The sequence below is a fragment of the Saccharomyces mikatae genome (assembly GCF_947241705.1).
Source record: "Saccharomyces mikatae IFO 1815 strain IFO1815 genome assembly, chromosome: 4".
Lineage (NCBI taxonomy): Eukaryota > Fungi > Ascomycota > Saccharomycetes > Saccharomycetales > Saccharomycetaceae > Saccharomyces > Saccharomyces mikatae.
The window spans coordinates 948,891-970,765 of NC_079259.1; the positions used below are offsets into that span (position 1 = coordinate 948,891).

General features: G+C 36.9%; 11 protein-coding genes and 2 non-coding genes across 13 annotated transcripts; 3 read left to right on the forward strand and 10 right to left on the reverse strand.

Moving 5' to 3' along the window:
• Window positions 1-19: 19 nt before the first annotated feature.
• On the reverse strand, window positions 20-1,285 carry RMD5 (ubiquitin-protein ligase RMD5; the record flags this gene model as incomplete). The annotated part of the gene is made up of 1 exon (XM_056221447.1): window positions 20-1,285. One exon carries the CDS (start codon window positions 1,283-1,285, stop codon window positions 20-22), a length of 1,266 nt encoding a protein of 421 aa, XP_056081237.1.
• A 339-nt stretch (window positions 1,286-1,624) lies between these two features.
• On the reverse strand, window positions 1,625-3,166 carry CTA1 (catalase A; the record flags this gene model as incomplete). The annotated part of the gene is made up of 1 exon (XM_056221448.1): window positions 1,625-3,166. The coding sequence occupies one exon, from the start codon at window positions 3,164-3,166 to the stop codon at window positions 1,625-1,627; it is 1,542 nt and encodes a 513-aa protein (XP_056081238.1).
• A 274-nt stretch (window positions 3,167-3,440) lies between these two features.
• On the reverse strand, window positions 3,441-4,925 carry RKM4 (ribosomal lysine N-methyltransferase; the record flags this gene model as incomplete). Its single annotated transcript, XM_056221449.1, has 1 exon — window positions 3,441-4,925. One exon carries the CDS (start codon window positions 4,923-4,925, stop codon window positions 3,441-3,443), a length of 1,485 nt encoding a protein of 494 aa, XP_056081239.1.
• A 359-nt stretch (window positions 4,926-5,284) lies between these two features.
• HSP78 (chaperone ATPase HSP78) lies at window positions 5,285-7,723 on the reverse strand (the record flags this gene model as incomplete). The annotated part of the gene is made up of 1 exon (XM_056221450.1): window positions 5,285-7,723. The coding sequence occupies one exon, from the start codon at window positions 7,721-7,723 to the stop codon at window positions 5,285-5,287; it is 2,439 nt and encodes an 812-aa protein (XP_056081240.1).
• Window positions 7,724-8,118: 395 nt separating this feature from the next.
• YAP6 (Yap6p) lies at window positions 8,119-9,258 on the reverse strand (the record flags this gene model as incomplete). The annotated part of the gene is made up of 1 exon (XM_056221451.1): window positions 8,119-9,258. The coding sequence occupies one exon, from the start codon at window positions 9,256-9,258 to the stop codon at window positions 8,119-8,121; it is 1,140 nt and encodes a 379-aa protein (XP_056081241.1).
• Window positions 9,259-10,209: 951 nt separating this feature from the next.
• Window positions 10,210-10,713, reverse strand: SWM1 (Swm1p; the record flags this gene model as incomplete). The annotated part of the gene is made up of 1 exon (XM_056221452.1): window positions 10,210-10,713. One exon carries the CDS (start codon window positions 10,711-10,713, stop codon window positions 10,210-10,212), a length of 504 nt encoding a protein of 167 aa, XP_056081242.1.
• A 275-nt stretch (window positions 10,714-10,988) lies between these two features.
• EXG2 (glucan exo-1,3-beta-glucosidase) lies at window positions 10,989-12,680 on the reverse strand (the record flags this gene model as incomplete). The annotated part of the gene is made up of 1 exon (XM_056221454.1): window positions 10,989-12,680. The coding sequence occupies one exon, from the start codon at window positions 12,678-12,680 to the stop codon at window positions 10,989-10,991; it is 1,692 nt and encodes a 563-aa protein (XP_056081243.1).
• A 966-nt stretch (window positions 12,681-13,646) lies between these two features.
• Smki_4.trna17S lies at window positions 13,647-13,728 on the reverse strand. Its single transcript has one exon. It is a non-coding gene; the product is annotated as a tRNA-Ser (tRNA).
• Window positions 13,729-14,718: 990 nt separating this feature from the next.
• Smki_4.trna18G lies at window positions 14,719-14,789 on the forward strand. Its single transcript has one exon. It is a non-coding gene; the product is annotated as a tRNA-Gly (tRNA).
• A 263-nt stretch (window positions 14,790-15,052) lies between these two features.
• Window positions 15,053-15,868, forward strand: SMKI04G4690 (uncharacterized protein; the record flags this gene model as incomplete). The annotated part of the gene is made up of 1 exon (XM_056221455.1): window positions 15,053-15,868. The coding sequence occupies one exon, from the start codon at window positions 15,053-15,055 to the stop codon at window positions 15,866-15,868; it is 816 nt and encodes a 271-aa protein (XP_056081244.1).
• Window positions 15,869-16,177: 309 nt separating this feature from the next.
• On the reverse strand, window positions 16,178-17,470 carry DIN7 (exodeoxyribonuclease DIN7; the record flags this gene model as incomplete). Its single annotated transcript, XM_056221456.1, has 1 exon — window positions 16,178-17,470. The coding sequence occupies one exon, from the start codon at window positions 17,468-17,470 to the stop codon at window positions 16,178-16,180; it is 1,293 nt and encodes a 430-aa protein (XP_056081245.1).
• A 499-nt stretch (window positions 17,471-17,969) lies between these two features.
• AKR1 (palmitoyltransferase AKR1) lies at window positions 17,970-20,264 on the reverse strand (the record flags this gene model as incomplete). Its single annotated transcript, XM_056221457.1, has 1 exon — window positions 17,970-20,264. One exon carries the CDS (start codon window positions 20,262-20,264, stop codon window positions 17,970-17,972), a length of 2,295 nt encoding a protein of 764 aa, XP_056081246.1.
• A 534-nt stretch (window positions 20,265-20,798) lies between these two features.
• PEX10 (ubiquitin-protein ligase peroxin 10) lies at window positions 20,799-21,812 on the forward strand (the record flags this gene model as incomplete). Its single annotated transcript, XM_056221458.1, has 1 exon — window positions 20,799-21,812. The coding sequence occupies one exon, from the start codon at window positions 20,799-20,801 to the stop codon at window positions 21,810-21,812; it is 1,014 nt and encodes a 337-aa protein (XP_056081247.1).
• Between the last annotated feature and the right edge of the window lie 63 nt (window positions 21,813-21,875).

Sequence of the window (21,875 nt, forward strand, 5' to 3'; positions counted from 1 at the left end):
ATCGCTAGAAATTTTTTGTTTAAAGCATTACAAAACGCACCTTTTTTGTGCTGCTCATCGAGGTATTTACCGGACAATATGGGCACTTGAAAGTAATTGTCCCATTCTTTGACAATCTGTCTAACGCTTTTTTAGAAATGATATGATGGCATGCCAATGAATAAGGAGGGTTTTCGGTCGTGGTTTCCTCCTTCAGTACTGGACATATAAAAATCGGGTGGAAATGGGTCAGGAAGCCTGGAAGATTGACATCAAATGGCAACTCATCTTTCGTGGTCCAGTCAACATGTGCTAGCTCCCTGATGGTTTTATATTTGATGAAAAATTGAAAAGAAATCAACCCACTTAGTACTATTAAAAACAAAGGTGAATCAAAGAAAATATGTTTTGCAGCACAGTATTCTTTAACGAATAAAGATATACAGTCTTTTAATTCTTTATTCACTCTAGAATCAATATCTTCAATGGGCTGGCCTATAAGCGATTTAGTTAGCAATGGTACGACATTCTTCATCAATTCCTTTTCCCTGTGTCGGAAGCAATCCAAGGGCGCATCCTGTGTAATTTTGTGGTATACCTCGACAGGATTTCCACACATCACTACCTGCATTGCAGACAAAGTATATAAATCGAATTTCAACGAAGATAAAGCTGCATGATTAGATGATGGGCTGTCCAATTCGTTGGTGCACCATTTTAGACAACTTTCTGTGTCACCCTTTTTCAGATCATGTACAATTTGGCCCATCTCAATAAATTCAGTGGATTCTTTATTGTTAATTCCATATACATCTTTCAAATACCGAAAGGTCTCGTTCTTATTTTCTAGCGGCATGTTATCTATGCTATATCTCAATATATGATAGCCAATAGCCTCATTAACATTTTCCATTGTTTCCTTGGGTAATGTATTAACGTACACGCTATCTATATCAAACTCTTTTAATTTGTTTAAAATCGTTTTATGAAATCGATTTGATTGCTGAGAAACATGCTTTATTTGTTTCTTTACCGAATGATCCCATTGTCTTTGCGACTTGTTTAATTTCTCAATGATGAGTTCCCTTTTCCTCTTAAACTTTTGTTTCTCCTTCTCATTCAAATTATTGTAGGTTTCTGGATCTGATTCTCGAATATGCTTGCTTAAGTGAGCTTTCAGCTTCTTTAGTTGGCTCTTGAACTCATGAGTATGGTTGAGACATTTTTGAAGGTTCGTCTCCTCTAGACTGCTGTCGGTATAAAATTTGGAAAACTCCATCTCGAAGTTATCTAGTAATTCTGACATCGTTCGTTTGTTGCGTGTTCAGTGTTGCATCTCTTTCGGCGGTGTATTCATTGCTTATGTTAAGTGTGTTGTTATACCTTACCCCTAAGAAAGATTCTTTAGTAATTCCCCAGGCGGCGGCGGGTTTTTTTCTATTCAAAAAAGTTAACTTCTCGCCTCTCCCTAATAACAGTAGGTGGCGTAGAGAAATCGGAATCATACAAATTGCATAAGTAAATAAAACGTAATCATAACAAAATACGTAAAATGTAATATATTAAATAAATAGATGAGTTATACACGGTACAACAATTATAGTGAGAAGTGAGAACAGCGCCACTTACTCATTATTTCAGTAGTTCAAAACTTAGAGTTACTTGAAAGCTCAGAAGCATGTTTAGACTCTGCTACGCTCTTGATTGCTTCAGATAGTCCTCTATCAACACGAGCAAACATATCATAAACGCGCTGCTGTATTTCAGGACAGGCACCTTCTACGTGAATACCAATGTTATGAGCTAGGTTCTTCTGCTGTCCAGGTTGCTTGCCTAAAACGCGGTAGAGATTCCTTGCTTGAATAAAATCAACATCACCTGGAGACGTTGCCCAATGGTAAGGAACAGCTGGTCCATTCCATATTTCTTGGTGTTGTTGGATAGGTCTATTTTGTTGGATATAGTTGTAAGATTTATCGTTAGCCAAGTAGGTAGGCTCCGAGCCAAAGTTACCGTTTACATTCATCGGCCCATCTCTAATGGCGGGATTAAAGAATTTTGACGCATAAGGACAGTTTACAGGTATTTGGTGAAAATTGGGTCCCAGTCTGTATCGATGTGCATCCGCGTATGAAAATAAACGAGCCTGTAACACGGGATCAGCGCTTGCTTCTTGGTACGGAACGGTGGTACTGGGGGCGAATGCTGCTTGTTCAACTTGAGCAAAAAAATTCAAAGGATTCTCGTTCAAAACAAGCTTACCCACACGTCGTAATGGAAATTGCTTTTGAGGCCATACCTTAGTCAAGTCAAAGACTGAAAATGGTAACTTCTTAGCGTCAAGCTCGGTCATCGTTTGGATATATACTGTCCACGATGGATAATTACCATTCTGAATAGCTTCAAACAAATCCTGTTGGCAGTAGTCCGGATTAGTCCCTGCTATTTCTGTCGCCTGTTCTATGGTCAAGTTTTTTATTCCTTGGTCTGTTTTGATATGAACTTGCACGTAGTGCCAATCTCCCTTTTTATTAGACCATTTGTAAGTATGGCCAGAATATCCATGCATACTACGATAATTAGCAGGTGTACCACGGTCTGAAAAAAGGATCATAACTTGATGAATGGCCACCTGATTCTCTGGAGTAGTAAGGAAATCCCAGAACATGTCAGCGTCTCTTAAATTTGTCTGTGGGTTTCTCTTCTGTGTATGGATAAAATGGGGAAACTTAGAAGGGTCTCTGATAAAAAATACAGGCGTATTATTATAGACCCAATCCAAATTACCTTCTTCTGTATAAAACTTCGTCGCAAACCCTCTTGGATCACGGACTGTATCCGCACTGCCTTTGTCACCACCCACAGTGGAGAATCTGGTTAAACATTTCGTTCTCTTACCAATCTCACTAAACATGGCAGACCCGCAAATATCACTAATGTCATCAGTCACTTCAAAATAACCAAAAGCACCAGAGCCATGAGCATGTGGGTTTCTTTGAGGAATATTCTCCCTATTGAAATGCGCCAAAGAATCAATTAGGTTATAATCTTGCATAAGCAAAGGACCATGTTCCCCGATGCGTTGGGTGACAAATGGTTCATTGATAGGATTACCTGTGGAGTTTGTTACAACTCTATCCTTCCTTACATTAGAGTAATTTACTTCATTTCTTTCTTGTTCCGACATTTTACTATTATTAAAATTACTGATTTACTAAAACTATGAGAAATTAAAACAAATGTTCTGAGTTCCGAGGTGAATAACACTACTTATGTCTCTTTATATGGACAGCGACGGCAAAAGCTTGTTTCTCCAATTTTGGCGCCTGTGGGGATTTCGGAGTTTACCTTTTCTAAAGCCGCCTCATTCCCAAACAAGGGACCCCGCCAAGCTTGCGCGGCTAATTCCAGCCAACTATGGGAGTTAGTAATCGCTGTTGAAATAGTAATTTAAAGGACTGCTAATTTTGCAGACAAGGACGTTTAGCAAATCTTTCTTCCTCTTTCGTGAACTTTCTCTTCAAGATATTGGCTAGCAGTTTTTGATCTGGTATAATTTTGTAGTTCTTGTCGAAGGATTCTTCACATGTCTGTAATGAATCTATTTCGCTTTTTAAAACTCTTAAAGCCATAATATTTCTTAGTTCTTCCTTTGTCAAGGAGTTCTCTTCTGGTGGTTTTTCATAAGAGCCGGTCTTCTCTATGGGGTAATCGGCTAAGCGCTTCATAATACAACGTTTCCATGTTTTGCTGCATTGTTCAGTGACACAGCCCTTTTCTATCAATTGTAAACATTTCTTTACAATTCTCTCCGCTTGTCTTTCCAATGTTTTTATGTCCACTTTGTATATACCTGGAATTTGGCAAATGGTTGTCAAGGTTTGAACTAAAAGTACTGATTGTGGTATTAACTCACCATTGGAGTAACAGTCGTACGAGTTTAATATTACTTCTTCACCCTCTAATAAATCTTGGATAGTGGCGTTATTACGTAGGACGTCCATGCAATTTTCCAAGAATTCCGCGTTTACATTAAAGGTCTCTCTTATCGCTTCAATTATATTTTCGAGTAAAACCTCTCCAAAATCGTACTTGGAACCGTCCCATTCAACATACCCATACCTTCTTAGTATTTCGGAATTTGGGTGTTCTCCATATATGTTATACACTTGTTCGTTCGCCTCAATATCCCTTATGGCAATCATCTTCAAGGAACCAGAGTGGTATATCAAATTGGCATTACATTTACTAGTATCTGCATTCAGCATATCAGCAAATGGAATCATCGATTTTAAATAACACTCACTTTCGGTTTCTTCTTCACTTGTGTCATCTTCTTCATTTTCATTCGTATTCTTATCTTGCATTTCTAAATCAAAAGAATAGCTCAAAATGATACTTGCAATATAGGCAAAATCATTAAATCCAAAAGATGTGGCAGCACAGGCAAATTCTCCACCTATTTGTTTGATTAATTCAATGACCCTTTCATGCATCTCTTTGGCTTCCTTCTTCCCTATTCTTTCGAGGACAAGTGATGGCTGCAAAAGTTCCAATTCCTTCTCACCCCAAAATATTAACATATTCATATCATTCGGTTTATTCCAAACCTTGAAGTAAGGTGCCCATTGGCTTCTTTCTTTCAAAACTTCCATCTCATAAAGAATACATATAATTAAACCCTCCCATGATCCGATTTCGTTCAGAAACTTTTCTTTAAGAGAAGGATAATCTCGCACCAGTTGGGATGTTGTTATACTCAAAACTGAACTACGAGGTATCTCAAACAATGTTTCATCCTTCCGTATTTTTTCAATCGCAACTACTGCGCGGCCCTGATTACAATAGCACAAATTTTTGATTTCAATCTTGGGAGATACGTCTATCTTAGCGATATTTTTCAACCAATATATGAAGCTTTCAGTATTTTTTGAGAAGTCATCCATATTCGCAAAATTTTGAGATGCACTCACCAACTCTGATTGAGTTAAGAATATTAAGCTTTCAAAAGATATAGAAATTTTTCATCATCAACAGAAATTGGCTGACACTTGAAAGTATTACCCTAGGGGGAAGATCTCCAAGTTGAAGGAACTCCTTATATTAATAAAGTTGCTTTTCATGCTATAGGTTTCCTGTATAGGTGCTGCTAGTATACATCATGTTACTTCCATTCGATTGTATGATACCTCAAGCTTTTTATTTAAATTTCTTATTTACAAAAATAATGTCTATGTTTGTTTTATGTATTATTACGGGGAGTGAAGAAGGATTTTATCATAGTTTCCATAAGCCGTTTAAGTGGTTACTTTTCAGTTTCTTCTTCAATAACTTCTCCTTCCTCATGATTTGGTAATACAACAAGCTTACCATCTTCCACCACAACTTTAACAGTTTCACCATTCCTGATTTGGCCCTTTAATAAGAAAGTTGCCATGGAATTCAAAATTTGCCTATGAATTAATCTATTCAATGGCCTTGCACCATATAGTTGATCATACCCTTTGTCAGTTAGCCAGTCCTTTGCTTCATTAGTTAGATCAATTTTCATTCTTTTTTCCGCTAAACGATCCTGAATCTCTGCAATTCTAATGTCAACAATGGACCTCAAAACCTTCTTGGATAATCTATTGAAGACTAGAATGTCATCAATACGGTTGATAAATTCCGGTGGGTATGACCTTTTCATTGCCTCAATAACTTTATTCTTGGTCGCGGCGTCAATCTTACCATCGTCACCCAATTTCGTGTCGTTTAACAAAATGTCCTGTCCTATGTTTGAGGTCATCACAATAATTGTGTTACGGAAATCAACATGATGACCTAAGGAATCAGTTAGTTTGCCTTCATCTAATACTTGTAACAAAAGTTTGGAAACGTCAGGATGCGCTTTCTCAAATTCATCAAATAAAACGACCGCATATGGCTTTCTTCTAACAGCTTCCGTTAATTGGCCACCAGATTCACTCAAAACATAACCTGGAGGCGCACCTATTAACCGAGAAACGGTGTGTTTCTCTTGGAATTCAGACATATCAAAACGAATCACATTCGATTCGTCATCAAATAGGAATTCAGCTAAAGCCTTGGTTAATTCTGTCTTACCAGTACCTGTAGGACCCAAGAACATAAAGCTAGCGATTGGTCTCTTTTCACTAGTCAAACCGGCCCTTTGTAGGCGTACAGCATCAGAAATGGCCGCAATGGCCTCATCCTGACCAACAACTCTTTCCTTCAAGGAATTCTCCATGTATAATAAACGGTCTTTGTCACCTTTCATCACGGTCTCTGTAGGAATACCAGTCATTTTCGCAACAACCTTAGAAATATCATCAGAGGTAACGGAATCATGCAGTAAATTCACATTATCTCCATCCTTACTCTTTTCACTCAAAGCCACTTTTCTCTCCAAGTCAGGAATCCTGGAATAGCGCAGCTCGGATGCTTTAGTATAGTCGCCTTCCCTCTGGCATTTTTCTAACTCAATTCTTGCTTGTTCCAGATTTGCCTTCGCATTTTTGATAGATTCAATTTCCGCTCTTTCAGCGTCCCATATTTTGGTTAACCTATTTAGCTCATCATTTTTTGTGTCTAAATCCTTTTCCAACGCCTCTCTTCTTTCGACAGAAACTGGGTCGGTTTCTTTTTTCAAAGATTCTAATTCTATTTGAATTTTCATAATAGCACGATCTAATTTCTGGATTTCATCTGGTTTGGATTCATGCTGTAAACGTAGGACAGCACAAGCTTCGTCGACTAAGTCGATGGCTTTATCAGGCAAAAACCTGTCTGTTATGTAACGATTCGAAAGAACAGCAGCAGAAACCAATGCTGTATCAGTAATCCTTACACCATGGTGAACTTCGTATCTTTCTTTTAAACCTCTCAGTATAGAAATTGTATCGGACACGCTTGGCTCATTCAATAAGATAGGTTGGAATCTTCTTGATAAAGCGGGATCTTTCTCAATAATTTTAAACTCATCTAGGGTAGTTGCAGATATACAACGTAACCCACGAGCTAGCTTGGGTTTTAAAATGTTGGAAGCGTCCATACTACCATCAGTTTTACCCAAGCCCAGTAACATATGAACTTCATCAATGAAAACAATTACTTTACCATTGGCTTTATCAATTTCTTCCAAGACCTTTTTTAAACGTTCTTCGAATTCACCTCTATATTTAGCACCAGCAATCAAAGATCCCAAATCTAATGCTACCAGGTCTTTATCTTTCAACGAGTCGGGAACCTCTCCAGCAACAATCCTTTGAGCTAACCCGTCAATGAGAGCAGTTTTACCAACACCTGCTCGACCAATCAGACATGGATTATTCTTCGTTCTTCTCGACAAAATTTGAATAGCCCTTGCGATCTCTTCATCTCTACCAATGACGGGATCTAGTTTACCGTCGCGGGCTAATTTTGTCAAATTTGTACCGAATTGTTCTAAAGCTGGTTTTTCTGGTTGCTGATTTGGATCCATTCTCATTTGGACATACGTTCTTTTGAAATTGGGCAAATTATTCAAGTTTCTTAGAGCGGAAGTCGAAATAATAGCCCCACTTAATGGATTTGTTTTTAATTCTGTGAGATACTTATTAGCAGCTTGAGGCGCTGTATTTGAACTGAAAATTGTTCTTTTGCATAGTATAGGAGGGTATATTCGAGGTGTACTACTTGGCCTTAGTAACTGTGTTTTTTGTAAATATTTCTGTATCGGTGATTTGTTGACCTGCCTTAACATATTTATGTTTAAAAAAGTTCACTTGTTTAATTGGAGACCACTGACATAAACAATACAAGCCATCATTTCATGCTTACATATGCATGGGTAAGTACATAAATATAGATATATATATATACATATATACATGGGTTAGTAACTAGGGGGTTCGATGAGCATAGAAACAATGAATTGCAAGGGTTGTCAAAAAACGTCCGTGCACCCCTTATTCAAAGGCGAGGTTTTAAGATGAGGAATTATTTCCAGAATATTCTAGAGAATACAGCATAAAATATCAAAAAATATACCTCATCTTGAATTTCCTTTAATTAATTATTAAGTTCTATATGCAACAAGGCCAAGACAAATTTATTTTTGCAATACAAAGACTGGACCTTCGCTCTCCACCTATTGTGTCACGTGGTAGTATCTGACTGATTTCTCACTGCTTCTTCTAAGGACCTAATCTTCTTTATTAGTTGTTCTATTTCATTTCGCTGCTCTTGTTCCTTTCTTCTGGTATTTTCAATGTCTTCAATCATTCGTATGTACTCGGCGTGAAAGCGTTTATTTTCAATTTTTAAAGTTTCATTTTCGTTTCTTGCCATATTATGTTCATTTTTTACTATATTGTTTTCATTCTTCAGAATACGATTTTCATTACATAAAACATCGTACTCACTTCTCAGTATAGTAATTGCGTTTCTTATAGCTTCATGTTGAGCTATCAGAATATTGTTGTCATTTCTTAATGAATCATTTAACGATTTAAAGTAGTTGTTCTCCGCTAGTAAGTCGTCGAATATTTTAGATTTTTGTTCCAGATTCTTTATGTACTTTTCCTTTCTTTGCCTAAACGCTTTCTGGGCAGTTCTATTTTGAGCAGCTCTCCTTGTATTTCTCAAAGTTTTTCCTGAGCTACCTATGAGCTGAACATCTTTATCTGTGGCTGATTCGGCTAAAGTAGTATTATTATCACCTGGATTTTTGGCGCCAGTGGCTCTATTTTGAAAAGGAAGAGGTGCAGCAATAACACTAGAATTGCGCGATGGAAAGCTTGAAAGTTGTTCTTCTGCTGTATTCTCCCTATTGAACGATATACTTTGGTTCGGAAGTCCATTTGTTAAAGGAGGATTCATTTGATGAGGTGGGTAGGATACAGAATAACTTCTTGGGGGAAATACTACAGAAGGTTGCATACTTACGTGGGCATTTTGCGATCTATTAAAAGATGTTGATTGTTTTCCTTCATTTGGATGCGGAGGAACAACATAAGATGGATGCATAGGTCCTTGATGCATTGGTCTATAATCAGATGGAGCAGATAAATGCAATAAATTTGGCAAAGGTGGTGGGATAGGGTTATTGTTAACAGAGGTGTCGATTTCATTATTAGTAGTCGAGTTTATTCTATAAGGTAATTTTTGAGATGTGCTGGGATGTGCAATTTGTGGAGATGGATGCTCATTTGTATTTTTCTCAGAGGTATTATAAGCACTTATTGAGCTATTTCCCTGATTGTACATATCAGGACGGATTGACGGAGGGTTTTGCATTTGTTTTTAGCAGTATCACGTCTCTGTCGTATAGATAAAAGTATATGTTGTGGGATTCACGGTTTGTGGGGCAAAAAAAACTCGGTGTTAGAGTTTGAAGTAAGATCTGTGTTTATTATCGGTATTGTACTAGTCTCCCTAATCACACAGCTTGCATTGCTTCTTGAAGATAGCTTACTACAGATGACTCAAGGTCTGAGTGAGCTGTATAACAAAATAAACAAAAAATGAGAGATTTCTAAAGAATTGAAAAAGTGAAGAACAAAAAAGATATCGAAAAGGAAAAGAAGCAGGGTCAAGAGATACTTAATTAGCGTTTCAAATGCAGCAAAAGTATGACAGAATGGAATAAAAGAGTATCAGAAATCATTGAAAAGTAGTAATTTACGTTCGTCTGCAAACGATTCGAAAAACTTTTACCCGCTTGCAGTAAAACTGAGTGCAAGACATATTTAAAATTATAAGAAAAGCGTAATCTTGAACAAAGTTTCTACTCTTCGGCATAATGCAAAGGGGCATTAGCAGGAGAAACGGAATGATTACGCTCTCTCCTTAATCCGCTTTTACAATTCCGCAGATGCAAGCAGCGAATAACCTTAACTTAAATTGAGTACGGATAATACTTAACATACTATAAATCAGCCCACACAAACACCGTGTATTCCCCGCCGAAATACTAGCTGGATCTTAACAAAAAGCGCCAAAAACGATTTCACTAAAGACCGACCAAAAAAAATGCGTTCCTGAAAGTAAGCATGGCAGTACAACACTTTTTGCTGCCATTCCCTCCACTGACTTTTCTTAGTGCTCTTTGGCCCCGTGGATTTTACGCCACTATTCTACAAAAAAAAACACTCGCACAATAGTATAGTTCCAACGGCTGTGCAAAATACCCATACACCACATATTTGTTCAATGATCAGCATATACGTCACGTTATGCTCATCGTGACTATGGGAGAGCCAATTCTTGCCAACCGTTATTTCTTGCGTACGCTAGTTGTGTGATGCGCCTATCAAAAATAGAGCCAGTTAACGTTTCTTTTCTTGGCTCATTGGCATTGTCGTTCCTGGAATTGGCTCCCCCGTTTATAGCATGATCGAATGTACGTCCAGTGAATGTCACCACCCCGTTACTCTCGAGCTCCATACCATTAAATAGGTTCCAATCGTCTTCGTCATGAAAAGAGTTCCAATAGCGGTTGCTCTTTTGTTCACTTGTCATTAACGCTTTGCCTTGGCTGCCCTCGCGTACATTGGGGTTTCTTTCTCCCTCTTGGCCAGGTCTTCCATCTCCCGCGTCGCTACGAGTATTATCATCTATAGCCATTGCAACATTTCCAGTTTCATCTGGAAGTGCCAGTATATCCTGGTTCCATTCTGCATATAGTATGTGATGGGGAGCAGACAAATGGTGGCATTGAAAATATGAATCTCGGTATGAACTTGAACTCATTTTTTACTTGTTTTCTTACTTCCTCTCCTCTCTTTTGTTCTGTACTCAAATCTCATCACAAAACTGAGTTAATTATAGCACAAACAATGACTTTCTTTTCCAGCTTCTTAATCCTGAAAATTGTCTTTTTCTACGGAAAAATAATATAAAGAGAAGTGCTTTTGCTAAATACTCAAGTTTCTTATATTAAATGATTAATAATCTAACTATCCGTACCATAACGAAAAAGTATATGATTTTCTACTATCAAATGTATCAGCTTGTTATTGTTCACTTCAAAGAATAGCAAAAATTGTGGTGATTGTGACTATAAAAGTGCACATACTGATTTTCCAAATAAAGCTCATATTGTCAACTGGTAATAAGTGTTGCGCTGTTATCTTACTAGAGATTGCAAAGTTCTTACTCTTTCTGGAAGCACTCGTAGTAGAGGGTGAAATGGAGGATGTCGTTCTTGGGAATGCTTGCGTTGACAAAGAATATGAGAATTTTTCTTCAATGGATCCATCTGCTTTGAAGTATGTATAGTTATCAAAAGGAGCAGGGAAAAGCTTGGCCTCTTTTAACTTCAAATAATCCCATTCTATAGCATCTTCAGTCTTCCAGTTCCAAAAAATCCATCCCGTTGTTTTTGACGAATAGGTGGCTAGTTGTGCCTCAATAAATTGTCTCACATGTTCTCGGTAATCTTGTGTCCAATCATCCAAGGGTTTTTGGGAGGTACACTTTCCAACTGGTTCATCGTCCGTAGTAAACAACGTAGAATTGTAATATGAGCCATCGTAACGTGCACCTACACCCACTCCATTTAGCCAGTTTGCACAATCGGTGATGGCACCTGACCATTCTCCGACGATTGCAGGATGATAGGAAAGTTCTTCGTGAATGGAATTCCCGTAGTTTATAATGTTTTCGATACGTGAAAATTGAGTTTCGGCCAATTGTGCGTCAGTAAAGACTTCATAATGATGATGATCGACTAAAATATCATGAGAGCTATAGTTCTCACTAGTCAATCCAAAATAGTGCTTCGAGACATTCTGGTAATTTGGATTTAGTTCCAAGTTCCAATGACCAATTTCCTGAAAGGCGTCATGGATAACAAATGTGGTGTTATCACTCGAATTTTGATTTTCCTTGAACAAGTCAAATGCTTCGTAATACATGTCTGTTATATCTGATACATCAATTTTACCACCAAGTGGCTCGTTGACAATCTCAAGACCCACCACCGGACTATTGTCCCCTTTATTTAAGAAACTTTGAAACATATTTTTCCAGACAGCCAGGGTCAGCCTCTTAGTGTTGTTCAACCTTAGCCATCCCAAATCACCATAGAGCATCCTTTCACCGGAATTATCGAATCCATTTTGCGATCCAGGGACACCATGTAAATCTATCCATACATTTAGTTCGTACTTTTGCGCCCAATCGAGAGCATAATTTAAATATTTTAATTGCAGCCCTTCACTTACGTATGGATCATGGTAAGTAATGTTGTCAATGTACAAGTTTTTTCTACTATTTTGTTTCCATGCCCAATATCCGATGGGGATCCTAACTAGATTAAAGCCGTTGGTTTTGATTTGCTCAAAATCATTCTCGGTAATCCAAGTTTTGAAATGATTGTCTAATAAAGTTAGAGATGTATTATATCCTAAGGTTTTACAAAGAGTGAACTCATCAATAATGGATATATTTCTGGAAGAATTTTCCTGTTTGGCCAATAATGTGGCATTACGATATAGCGATGGTGTGATGTAAGGTTCTGTTACCAACCAACCACCGATTGTAATACCTTTTACGCTAACAGTGTCATTTGCATAGTAGGACGCGAATTTATTTTGTAAAACATTCAGTTCCAACGGTGTTAATGATCCTTTATTCTCTGATATATCAACGCCTTGCGTAAGTTTAGCCAAGCATAAAATATGAAAAGCTAAAAGAAAATACAAATTTAAAAGCATAATAGGACGTCCCAACGAAAGGTTTACAGCCAATATCCTCGAAAAATATGGTATATATCTAACGTATTATGATGAAAGAAACAATTTTTTTTGTATATTGAAACGTATTCTCGACACCTATTTTTTTTTCAAATGTATTGTTTTTTCTTTTTCGCTAGAGGTGTTTTCTTTCGTGTCCGTAAATAGAAATTAAGGGATTTATTTTTACGCCCTTATATTGTGATGTGTCATAAAAAACGCATATGTTAAACAGTGACCAAGCGCGCTGCCATAATAATCCAAAAATATAAAGATATAATAAGGGCTTTGATGTTGTACTAATTATTTTTCGAACTGTGCGTATCATAAGTGATTCCACATGTAAATATGCGTACATGTACATATTCTCTTACGGTTAAAAGATCATTGTAAAAGCTTGTGTTATAATAGATATTACTTGCAAGCCACATTTCAATCATCGTGTACGTAAGGATATTAGGCTAGATGAAATACTCGTGTTGGCGGTATAGAAGCATTGAAGTCATAGTTTATTACACTAAGTCAGGATGGGGCGGTATTATCAATACATGTGATGAGCTAGCTAGACTGGGTAATCTCGAAATGCTTAATTCAAAGAAATAATGCGGCACGACCGTGTACTGCTGTGGGTAAATTGTATGATATTATGCAAAGAAATCGCATAATCTTACCTAGTACCGATATCATATACGTGATAAAGAAGAACGACAGTCAGTGTAATAACAATTGAACATGTCTCAAGATGTGTTGAATTCACTGAGAAAACTGGCTCTAGACTTGCAGGAATATAACGCTACTAAAAAGACCGGAGGGTTGGTAATCTAGTCACTCTTTGTTCCATGACGGACTGAGCTGTCGTGTGTACCCAATAAAAATAATATTTCGTTTCTTTCTTGTATCAAGTCAATGTTTTAGTTGAGCAGATGTGAGAGAAAAATTCAAAAATAACGACAACTGCAGGACTCGAACCTGCGCGGGCAAAGCCCAAAAGATTTCTAATCTTTCGCCTTAACCACTCGGCCAAGTTGCCTCAATATTTTATAATTTTTATTATTTCAGGAACAACCGATACCGGGATGTCCTGACGATCCTAATATACTATCTTAGGGAAGTAACTTATTGTCAAAACGACTTATCAACTTAATTCACGGGATGTTACTTATCCTATATATTATATAAGATATGGTTTATACTAAATAGTGGAAGCGCGGAATCTCGGATCTAACTAATTGTTCAGGTATTTATACATTTGATTAGTTCAGCTCGGAAAAGCAGAGTTTTACCTTATGTTGTTCAATCTGTTCGTTTCGTTATAAGATTGTTTCATATGTGTTTTATTGTTGATAATTAGTAGTTTAGTAAGTTGTAATAATTAAGAATAGTCGTTCCTTCTTAATCTATATAAGAGAGGTATATAAAACACACGCTGATTGGGTGTATTAAACCAAAAGGTTCAGACATAAATCAGAGTGTTGATGATAAGAATTTAGTGTTAACTCATCTTCTTATATACTAATGAGATAATAGTGGAGTTTGATGTAATTGTTGGGATTCCATTTTTTATAAGGCAATAATATTAAGTATGTAGATATACTAGAAGTTCTCCTCAGGGATTTAGGAATCCATAAAAGGGAATCTGCAATTCTACACAATTCTATAAACATTATTATCATCGTTTTATATGTTCTTATTCATTGATCCTATTACATTATCAATCCTTGCATTTCAGCTTCCACTTATTTCGATGACCGCTTCTCATAACTTATGTCATCTTATAACACCGTATATGATAATGTACTAGTAGTATGACTACTAGTTGATAGACGATAGTTGATTTTCATTCCAACAATCTCAAAATTCGCCCATCTCTCATAAAGAATGTTCGTCATCAACTACAACAATTTATATGAATAAATGTATAGTGGTAATCACTTATTCCAACATTTATGAACGTTTAGAATGATGTATCGTCATACTGACGTATCTCATCTTAAGACTACAACAAAGTCAATAATATTAAGCGCAAGTGGTTTAGTGGTAAAATCCAACGTTGCCATCGTTGGGCCCCCGGTTCGATTCCGGGCTTGCGCATTTTTTTCCCGGCAATTATAGATCTAAGCACTAGTATGAGGGACACCAAAACTTTGTTGTTTTTTTACACTTCCTTATACTTACTTAGTTTCTGTTCAGTAGTCACCTCATATACACTTGCGTACATAACGTTAATAGCGACCACTCAGACTGTAGTTAACATCCCGCTCATCGGGCTAATCTACAAAAATAACTAGAAGTTTGTTCTCCTCCTTATTTCACAAGACAGTCGTTAAAGACAAATAACCTACAAAATTGTCGTAATGTTCAACCTACCGGTCAGTATACTGATTTATATTTCTTTAATTTGGGTGATAGAGCCCAGTGTCGCAAGAGGAAAAAACGTAGTCAGCTTGATTGCTTTCAGAGACTCAAACGGCAGACTGCATAAACGAATAGCGCCAGAAGAAATCCCTCATCGGGAACCTGGTTCTCAAGCAATTTCTAATTCGTTGGGAAGCATGGAATTTCGTGACTATTCAAAGCCATCGGTAAATTTGGATAATATTTTAGGAATACAGCAGGGAAAGCAACAGGAATTTTCCGCCGAATTATTTCCTTTATCCTTAGAATCAAAGTTGTCATTAGTTAAGGATATTCAAATTTTTGCAAGCTATGTACGAAACGATGTGGAAACATACAACAAAATATGTGATCCCAATGAAGATTTGATTATTATTGCGCCAACGGACAGAGCAGTCTCTCAGCTTTCTTTGAAGCCGTGGCAATTTCCGAATAACATTGGCAAGCTTGAAAGCATGGGTTCTACCGAAGAGGAACTTGATACGGCGATCCAAGAGAATATTTCCAATTTCGTGAGATCGCATATCGTGATATACAACGATGATAAAAATTCCTACAAAAAAATCAGTCCAGAATGTACGCTAGTGCAGAGTATCAGCTTTACGGAAAATGAAAGAGGCACCTCACAGCTCTCTGGTGATATTTTACTCAAAAAAGAAGGCGACGCATATTATGTAGCTTCCACCCGAGACGAGAAGTTTCATATTATAGAGAGTATTGAGAATGGAAGTAATGGTATTATTTTAACTGTTGATTTGTCTCTGGTTTGGCCTTAGTTATTTGTTGCTTTACGATTTTTGATTTCCTTGGCCTCTACGAATGGCTTGTTTTTTTCTTGGTTACAGGTTCTTAGTTATTTTGAGTGGAGTTAGTCTACTTTATGGAGTTTAAAACATAATGTATACATTTATATCGATTTATTTCTTAATTCATATTTTTCTTTGATATTGGAGGATTTCCTTACCTCATGAATCCAATTTTTTTTAAGTTTTATGTTTGGCTGAAAGCAATAGCATATATCTCTCTCAAAGAAGCCATTAAATAAAAAAAACATAAGAAAGCTCTGGAACATACATATACACGTTTTAAACAATATAAGGTACAACGTCTGTGACTGTCGTCGATGAGTTTAGAAAAAAAGAGGACGCACTTTTATTACCGAATGAACCATCTCTTTTGAACATAATATGATGCGCATCTACTGGCAATTGCTTAGCTTTATTATTGAGTGAATCGAATTCGCCTACGGGTAAATCTAGCTTATACAAATTTCTTGTCCTTATTTTTTTCTCCCTATTAAGAAGTATAGAAGTCATGTCCATTGGGTTTAATTCACCTTTTGCTATCATTTCATGAACTTTATGGTCTATATTTTTAGTGTCAATGACACCCTTTCGTATTCCTGATCCCTTTTCGACAACGGAACCAATACATCCCATGATTTTTATTTTCTCAGCGTGAGAATTTATAAGTGGTCCAGGAATATTATTTAATGTGGTAATACGATTTGCTACAGGGCAAAACACTCTTTGGTATTGAAACGCATAATTAGCAAATTCGACCTCTTTCCTAAACGTCTTACTCAAACGAAACTTTTCTGTTTGTTTTATTTGGGTTAGGATATCATCCATTTCAGAGTATTGTTTTACAATTTTCATAGCAGTGATTACGCCTACCTTCCAAATGCCGCTGGTGTAATCACAGCCCGCCAGACAAACTAGATTACGAAATTGTTGTTCGGTTAGTTCTCCTAGTGGGAAGTTTTTAGGTAAGGCTGAAAAATCATCTTTTGAGATTTCTAAAGCTTCTCCTTGATCATTTAACTTTGTTATAAGCGTTTTACAACCAAAAACTAATAAATCCGAATCTTCTGATATGATTCCCTGTATAAGACCCATTTTTTCTAAGTAAACCATTTGTGGATCTGCTTCAAATGGTGCCACAATATAGAGGATAGAATGTGTTTTACAATAGTCTATAATACATTTAGCCATTTCAGGTGTGACATCAACACTTTTTTGGAAATATTCCATTGCATTATATCTGTCGCCGGCCAACCAGAGCTTCTTTGCAATTATTTTGTTCTCTAATCTTTTCTTCTTTCTTCGAGTTTCTGTCTGGCTTTTCACAAAAAGCGATCCACCATCAAAAACTATATATGGTTTGATATTCATGCGTTTTAGTAGTTGTAACCTTCTGATGAAAAACTGCAAATACTTATTTGTTGGCTTATCCATCACGAGTTCGAATGCACACGCACAGGAAGCTCTATGTAGCCATCCATAACCGTCGATAGCTAATGTTTGGTGCATATATTTTTTTAAGGTTACTTGCTTTTGAATCGTTTTTAATTGGGGCAGCAAGCCCGGTATTCCCATCTCTATCAAATGAAGCTTTTCTTGTTGTCACCTGTAATGATTATTTTCCCATGCTCGTTATAAAAAATAACTCTTTTAACTTTAAGCCCATAGAATACAATCACACCTTTCAATTGCCACGAACGGCACGAAACTTCTGGAATCTCCTTTTGTGAAGCTATTACGCTTTAACGTGTCACGGAACGCGTCAAAACGGAAATATGTAAACAAAAGAAAGTGAAATCAAAACAAAACCAAGAGAGCTTCCATTAATCTCCCAAACGGATACATATATATATATATATATATATATATATAAGCATTGAAAGAAAGTGTAGAAAAATTGCTACTTTCGTTTTTTTCAACTATTTATTTGTTTTTTAAAACCTTTTATAATAGTCCTTGATTCAGCCAGTTATTTATAAGAAGCGCTGCAATTTGAGAAACAAGCTTTTTGATACCCAAATCTGTACAATAATATATTGAAACATACGATTGTACTTGATAAAATTTAAAAAATTCAAACCATATCACTTCCTTGCTCTACATCCTTATTTGGCAATTTGTAAAGTTTGAAATAATCGACTTCTGTGCCGTTAAGTAAAGCTTTCGAACCCGAAGGAGAATATAAAATTCGCCTCCATAATGGCGCATTTACATCGCTTGTAAGCCAAAAGTCCTTAATATTTCTTTTCCAACCGTAGTTTGTTGGTATTTTGGATGTAATTGAATATAAATTGTGCCCGGTACTATCTTTAATGCCAATGGTCTCTTTTATAACCGCTAACCACTGATCCATACCGGTCACCGTGTAACAAACACCAAAACAAGTCCGTGGTTTTCTTATCATTGAACCAGGAACCGGAGATAGTACAGTGTCACTATTCTCCTCACCAGACTCAATTGAGGGCGCAAATCCTTCTGGCGTAGTGTTAAAGTTTTCATTCAAAGATAGACCATCGGGGCCAATTGCCTTACTTTCTTTCATCAAAACATTAAACTCCGAGTTTGTCAACCCTTTACAAATTTGAAAAGCTTGGACAAAGATCAAACTTGCAACCCAAATAGATTGTAACAAAGCCCATAACATGATTAAAAAGGTAAACTTATCATGCGCTAGTCCTGAACAGAGATCTGAATCTCCTAAAATAAAGCATTTGGAATTTTTCTGAGATATTTCTTCATACGCGTCCTCAAGCTCGTCGAAGTATTCCAGGCAAAGCGCTAAGAAAGTAAAAATACCACTTTCCATTGACGTAATAAAAAATATAAACGCTTTGTGGTTCTTAAGTCCGACGTCATTAAAAATCCAAGGGCAATAATGGTCAAATCTTGCAACCACAGCATTATTCAGAGACGAATATTTGCTTCTTAGAGGTTTCCTAGTCCATGTTTCAATACAAAAGCTCTTTGTATCAAATTTACCGATTTGAAGCAACTCTGAAATTGTTTGTCGAACGTTTTCGTGATTAGTTTCTTCTGGGAGGCACCCTGGGTCAAGATGAACAAGCTGGCCGAAAAGGTAAAACACTAACAAAAGTATTACCAGCATTAGTACATTAGTATAGCGCTTATCAGAAAATGTCCAAGGCATGACTTTGAAAAACCAAATGATGGTCACCCAAAGTAAAGTGCCAAAAAAAACACCGGATAACAAAGGTGACCTTAATAAGGTGACATTATGGACACCCATTCGCCCATATGACGGCAGAACAAATTTGTTCAAAATTTTATTAGTAGCAATAGCAAATAAAAAAAGAATAATAATAGCAAACAGGAAGTTGATATGAGATAAAAGAGCAAATGAGACACCTAAAAATAGAAATGGTGTGATGAATGTAACTAATTTAGCATGTTGACTTTTTTTGAACCATTTTTTAATCGGATAACCATGGTTATCGAACCCAGAATGTGTTAGAGCCTCTCTAAGTGAATATACGGTGTTCATTTCTTGCGCGATAGCGAAGCAGTCTTTTCCAGTATCTGTTTTCAAAAAAAAATCAGCACCACCTTGTATTAAGTACTTAAGTACATGTGGTTGACCTTTGACAGTACCCCAGTGCAGTGGGGTGAACCCTTCCGTATCCGCAATTTTAATATTTGCGCCAAATTTTAATAACACTGCTACAGTTAAGGAATCTCCCTGGTAAGCGGCCCATAGTAGAGATGTTCTGCCCTTTGGATCCTGGCAATCTACATCTAAAAGACCTTTGCTAACAACATTGAACAGAACGTACAGAACTAGCATTATATTCGAGCTATTCACGGATAAATGCAGTAGATTGAAACCCTGCTCATCGGTCATAGTAGGATCAGCTCCGTGTTTGAGCAGAAAATCCACAATATACACATACCCATATCTTGCAGCCCAATGTAATGGTGTAGCATGCAAAGCGCCTGCCCTTGCATTGACATCAGAGCCCTGTGAAACGAGAAAATCTACTACGGAAAGCCGGTTATTGATACTTGCCCAATGTAAACCAGTGATATGTTCAACAGGATCACCGTCGTTATTAACCTCAAGCAATTTTCCATGTATCATTTCCCTAACAGTCGCTAGATCACCTTTTTGGCAAGCGGTATGATACCGGGTTAGCAAGGGATCCTCTTCGACCTCATCGTTACGATTAGCCTGCTCATTTCCGCTTGCGTTTTCGTTTCCGGATCGAATAGCCTTCAATGAGGATAACGAAGTAACATCGTTAAAATCGCCCAGGCTAATATCCTCTTGTGAATCGTTATTGCTAGGATCAGCCATTTGATCTTCATCCGCCAAGGTCGAGGCCTGTGGCGTATTCTCTGACTCGTTCACCATCAATTAGCTACTATGAACAAAAAAGTTTTTCCTGCAAAACAGAATAGTACTGATATAACCTACTAGATGTTTTATAGCTTAAAATCAGCAGTGTAAAATCCGCATTTGTTCTAGTTTTTGCATATGAATTCGTTTTATAGATCGTACAATATGAGGGCGTAGCAAGAAAGTACGAAAGCAATAGTCTACTCTGATCACCCGGAGTGTGAGGTACGGATGCACGTAATCAAACAATGTTAACTCTGGAAGTACCTTGAAGAGAAAGCAAGCAAGGATGACTGAATAATATTTCACGAAGCCAAAGATCCAAGAATTAGAACATTTACCTACCTTTGTGCTATTGTCGATATATGTGTCTTCTTTCAGCTAGTCTGCTGGGTATTATGACCCATTTTTATCAAGTGCGATTATCTTAAAGGGCCGAGGTAGGTTTAGCCGTTTACATGAAAAATAAGCTATAGTAGTGTGGATGGGACAATAAAGGCAAGGAATATACGCTACTCAATCGGGTGAATTGAGTGCTATACAGTAAGGATGGATTATGACAATGATTTGAAAAAAAACTCACTTGCACGACTATCACAGTTAAGGTTTCCATTTGCAGATGCCCCCAGTATTGTACAAGCGCATCAAAAAGATGAACAAATCCAAACCCTTTTAACTTTAAAGATAACTGATTTATGTAGGTTAATAAAGAACCAATTATTCGTTAACTCTTATCCTAAAGAACTTTCTATTTTAACCAAGCTACTATATTTGCTCTTTACTACAGGAAGACGTGGTAAAACATTGGGCGAGGAATATGTTGACTTAATATACACCAATAAGAGTGGTACTAAACTAACAGGACGAATTAGAATGATTTTATTTGTATTTTCCTATTCTATCTGTCCATATTTCATTACTAAACTTTACAAAAAATTAGTGCAAAGTGAAAAGGAAAGCAAAGCTGAAGACACTATAAGTATTACTGGGTTTTGTGAGGTTTTTTTGGATTTTATTTTAGATTTGCATATGACCTTATTTTATTTTAAAGGATCTTTTTATAGTACTTTTAAAAGGATCTTTGGTATGAGATACATTTTTAGGCATGTGATGGCGGAAAATGAGGCTAAGTTTAGAAGAGAGGGCATAAGAACGTACAAAGTATTGGGTTATATACTATTGACTCAGAACATACTGAAATGGTATCCCGTTTTAAGGTCTGCACTCAGGTCCTGGATGTATGAAAAGAAAGGTACTGGCGATTCAATTATCAACTTGTCTCCTGCTTTACGGCAGCATTCAGAACATAATTCGATAGAAGGTATACCGAACGAATCACAGCTGACTCATATAAATTTGTCGGATAAAAAGCAACTGCCATATATTCCAGAATCTTCGAGAAAATGCATTTTATGCCTCACGAATATGACTGATCCTAGCTGCGCGCCCTGTGGTCACCTATTCTGCTGGGATTGTCTTATGAGTTGGTGTAAAGAGAGACCAGAGTGTCCTCTATGTAGACAGAAGTGTCGACCACAAGGGATTTTGGTTTTGCAGCAGTAGAGAAACTGTTCAATAATTTTGTTACCTTTTAACATTGCTTACGAGCTTCTTCAATAATAACGT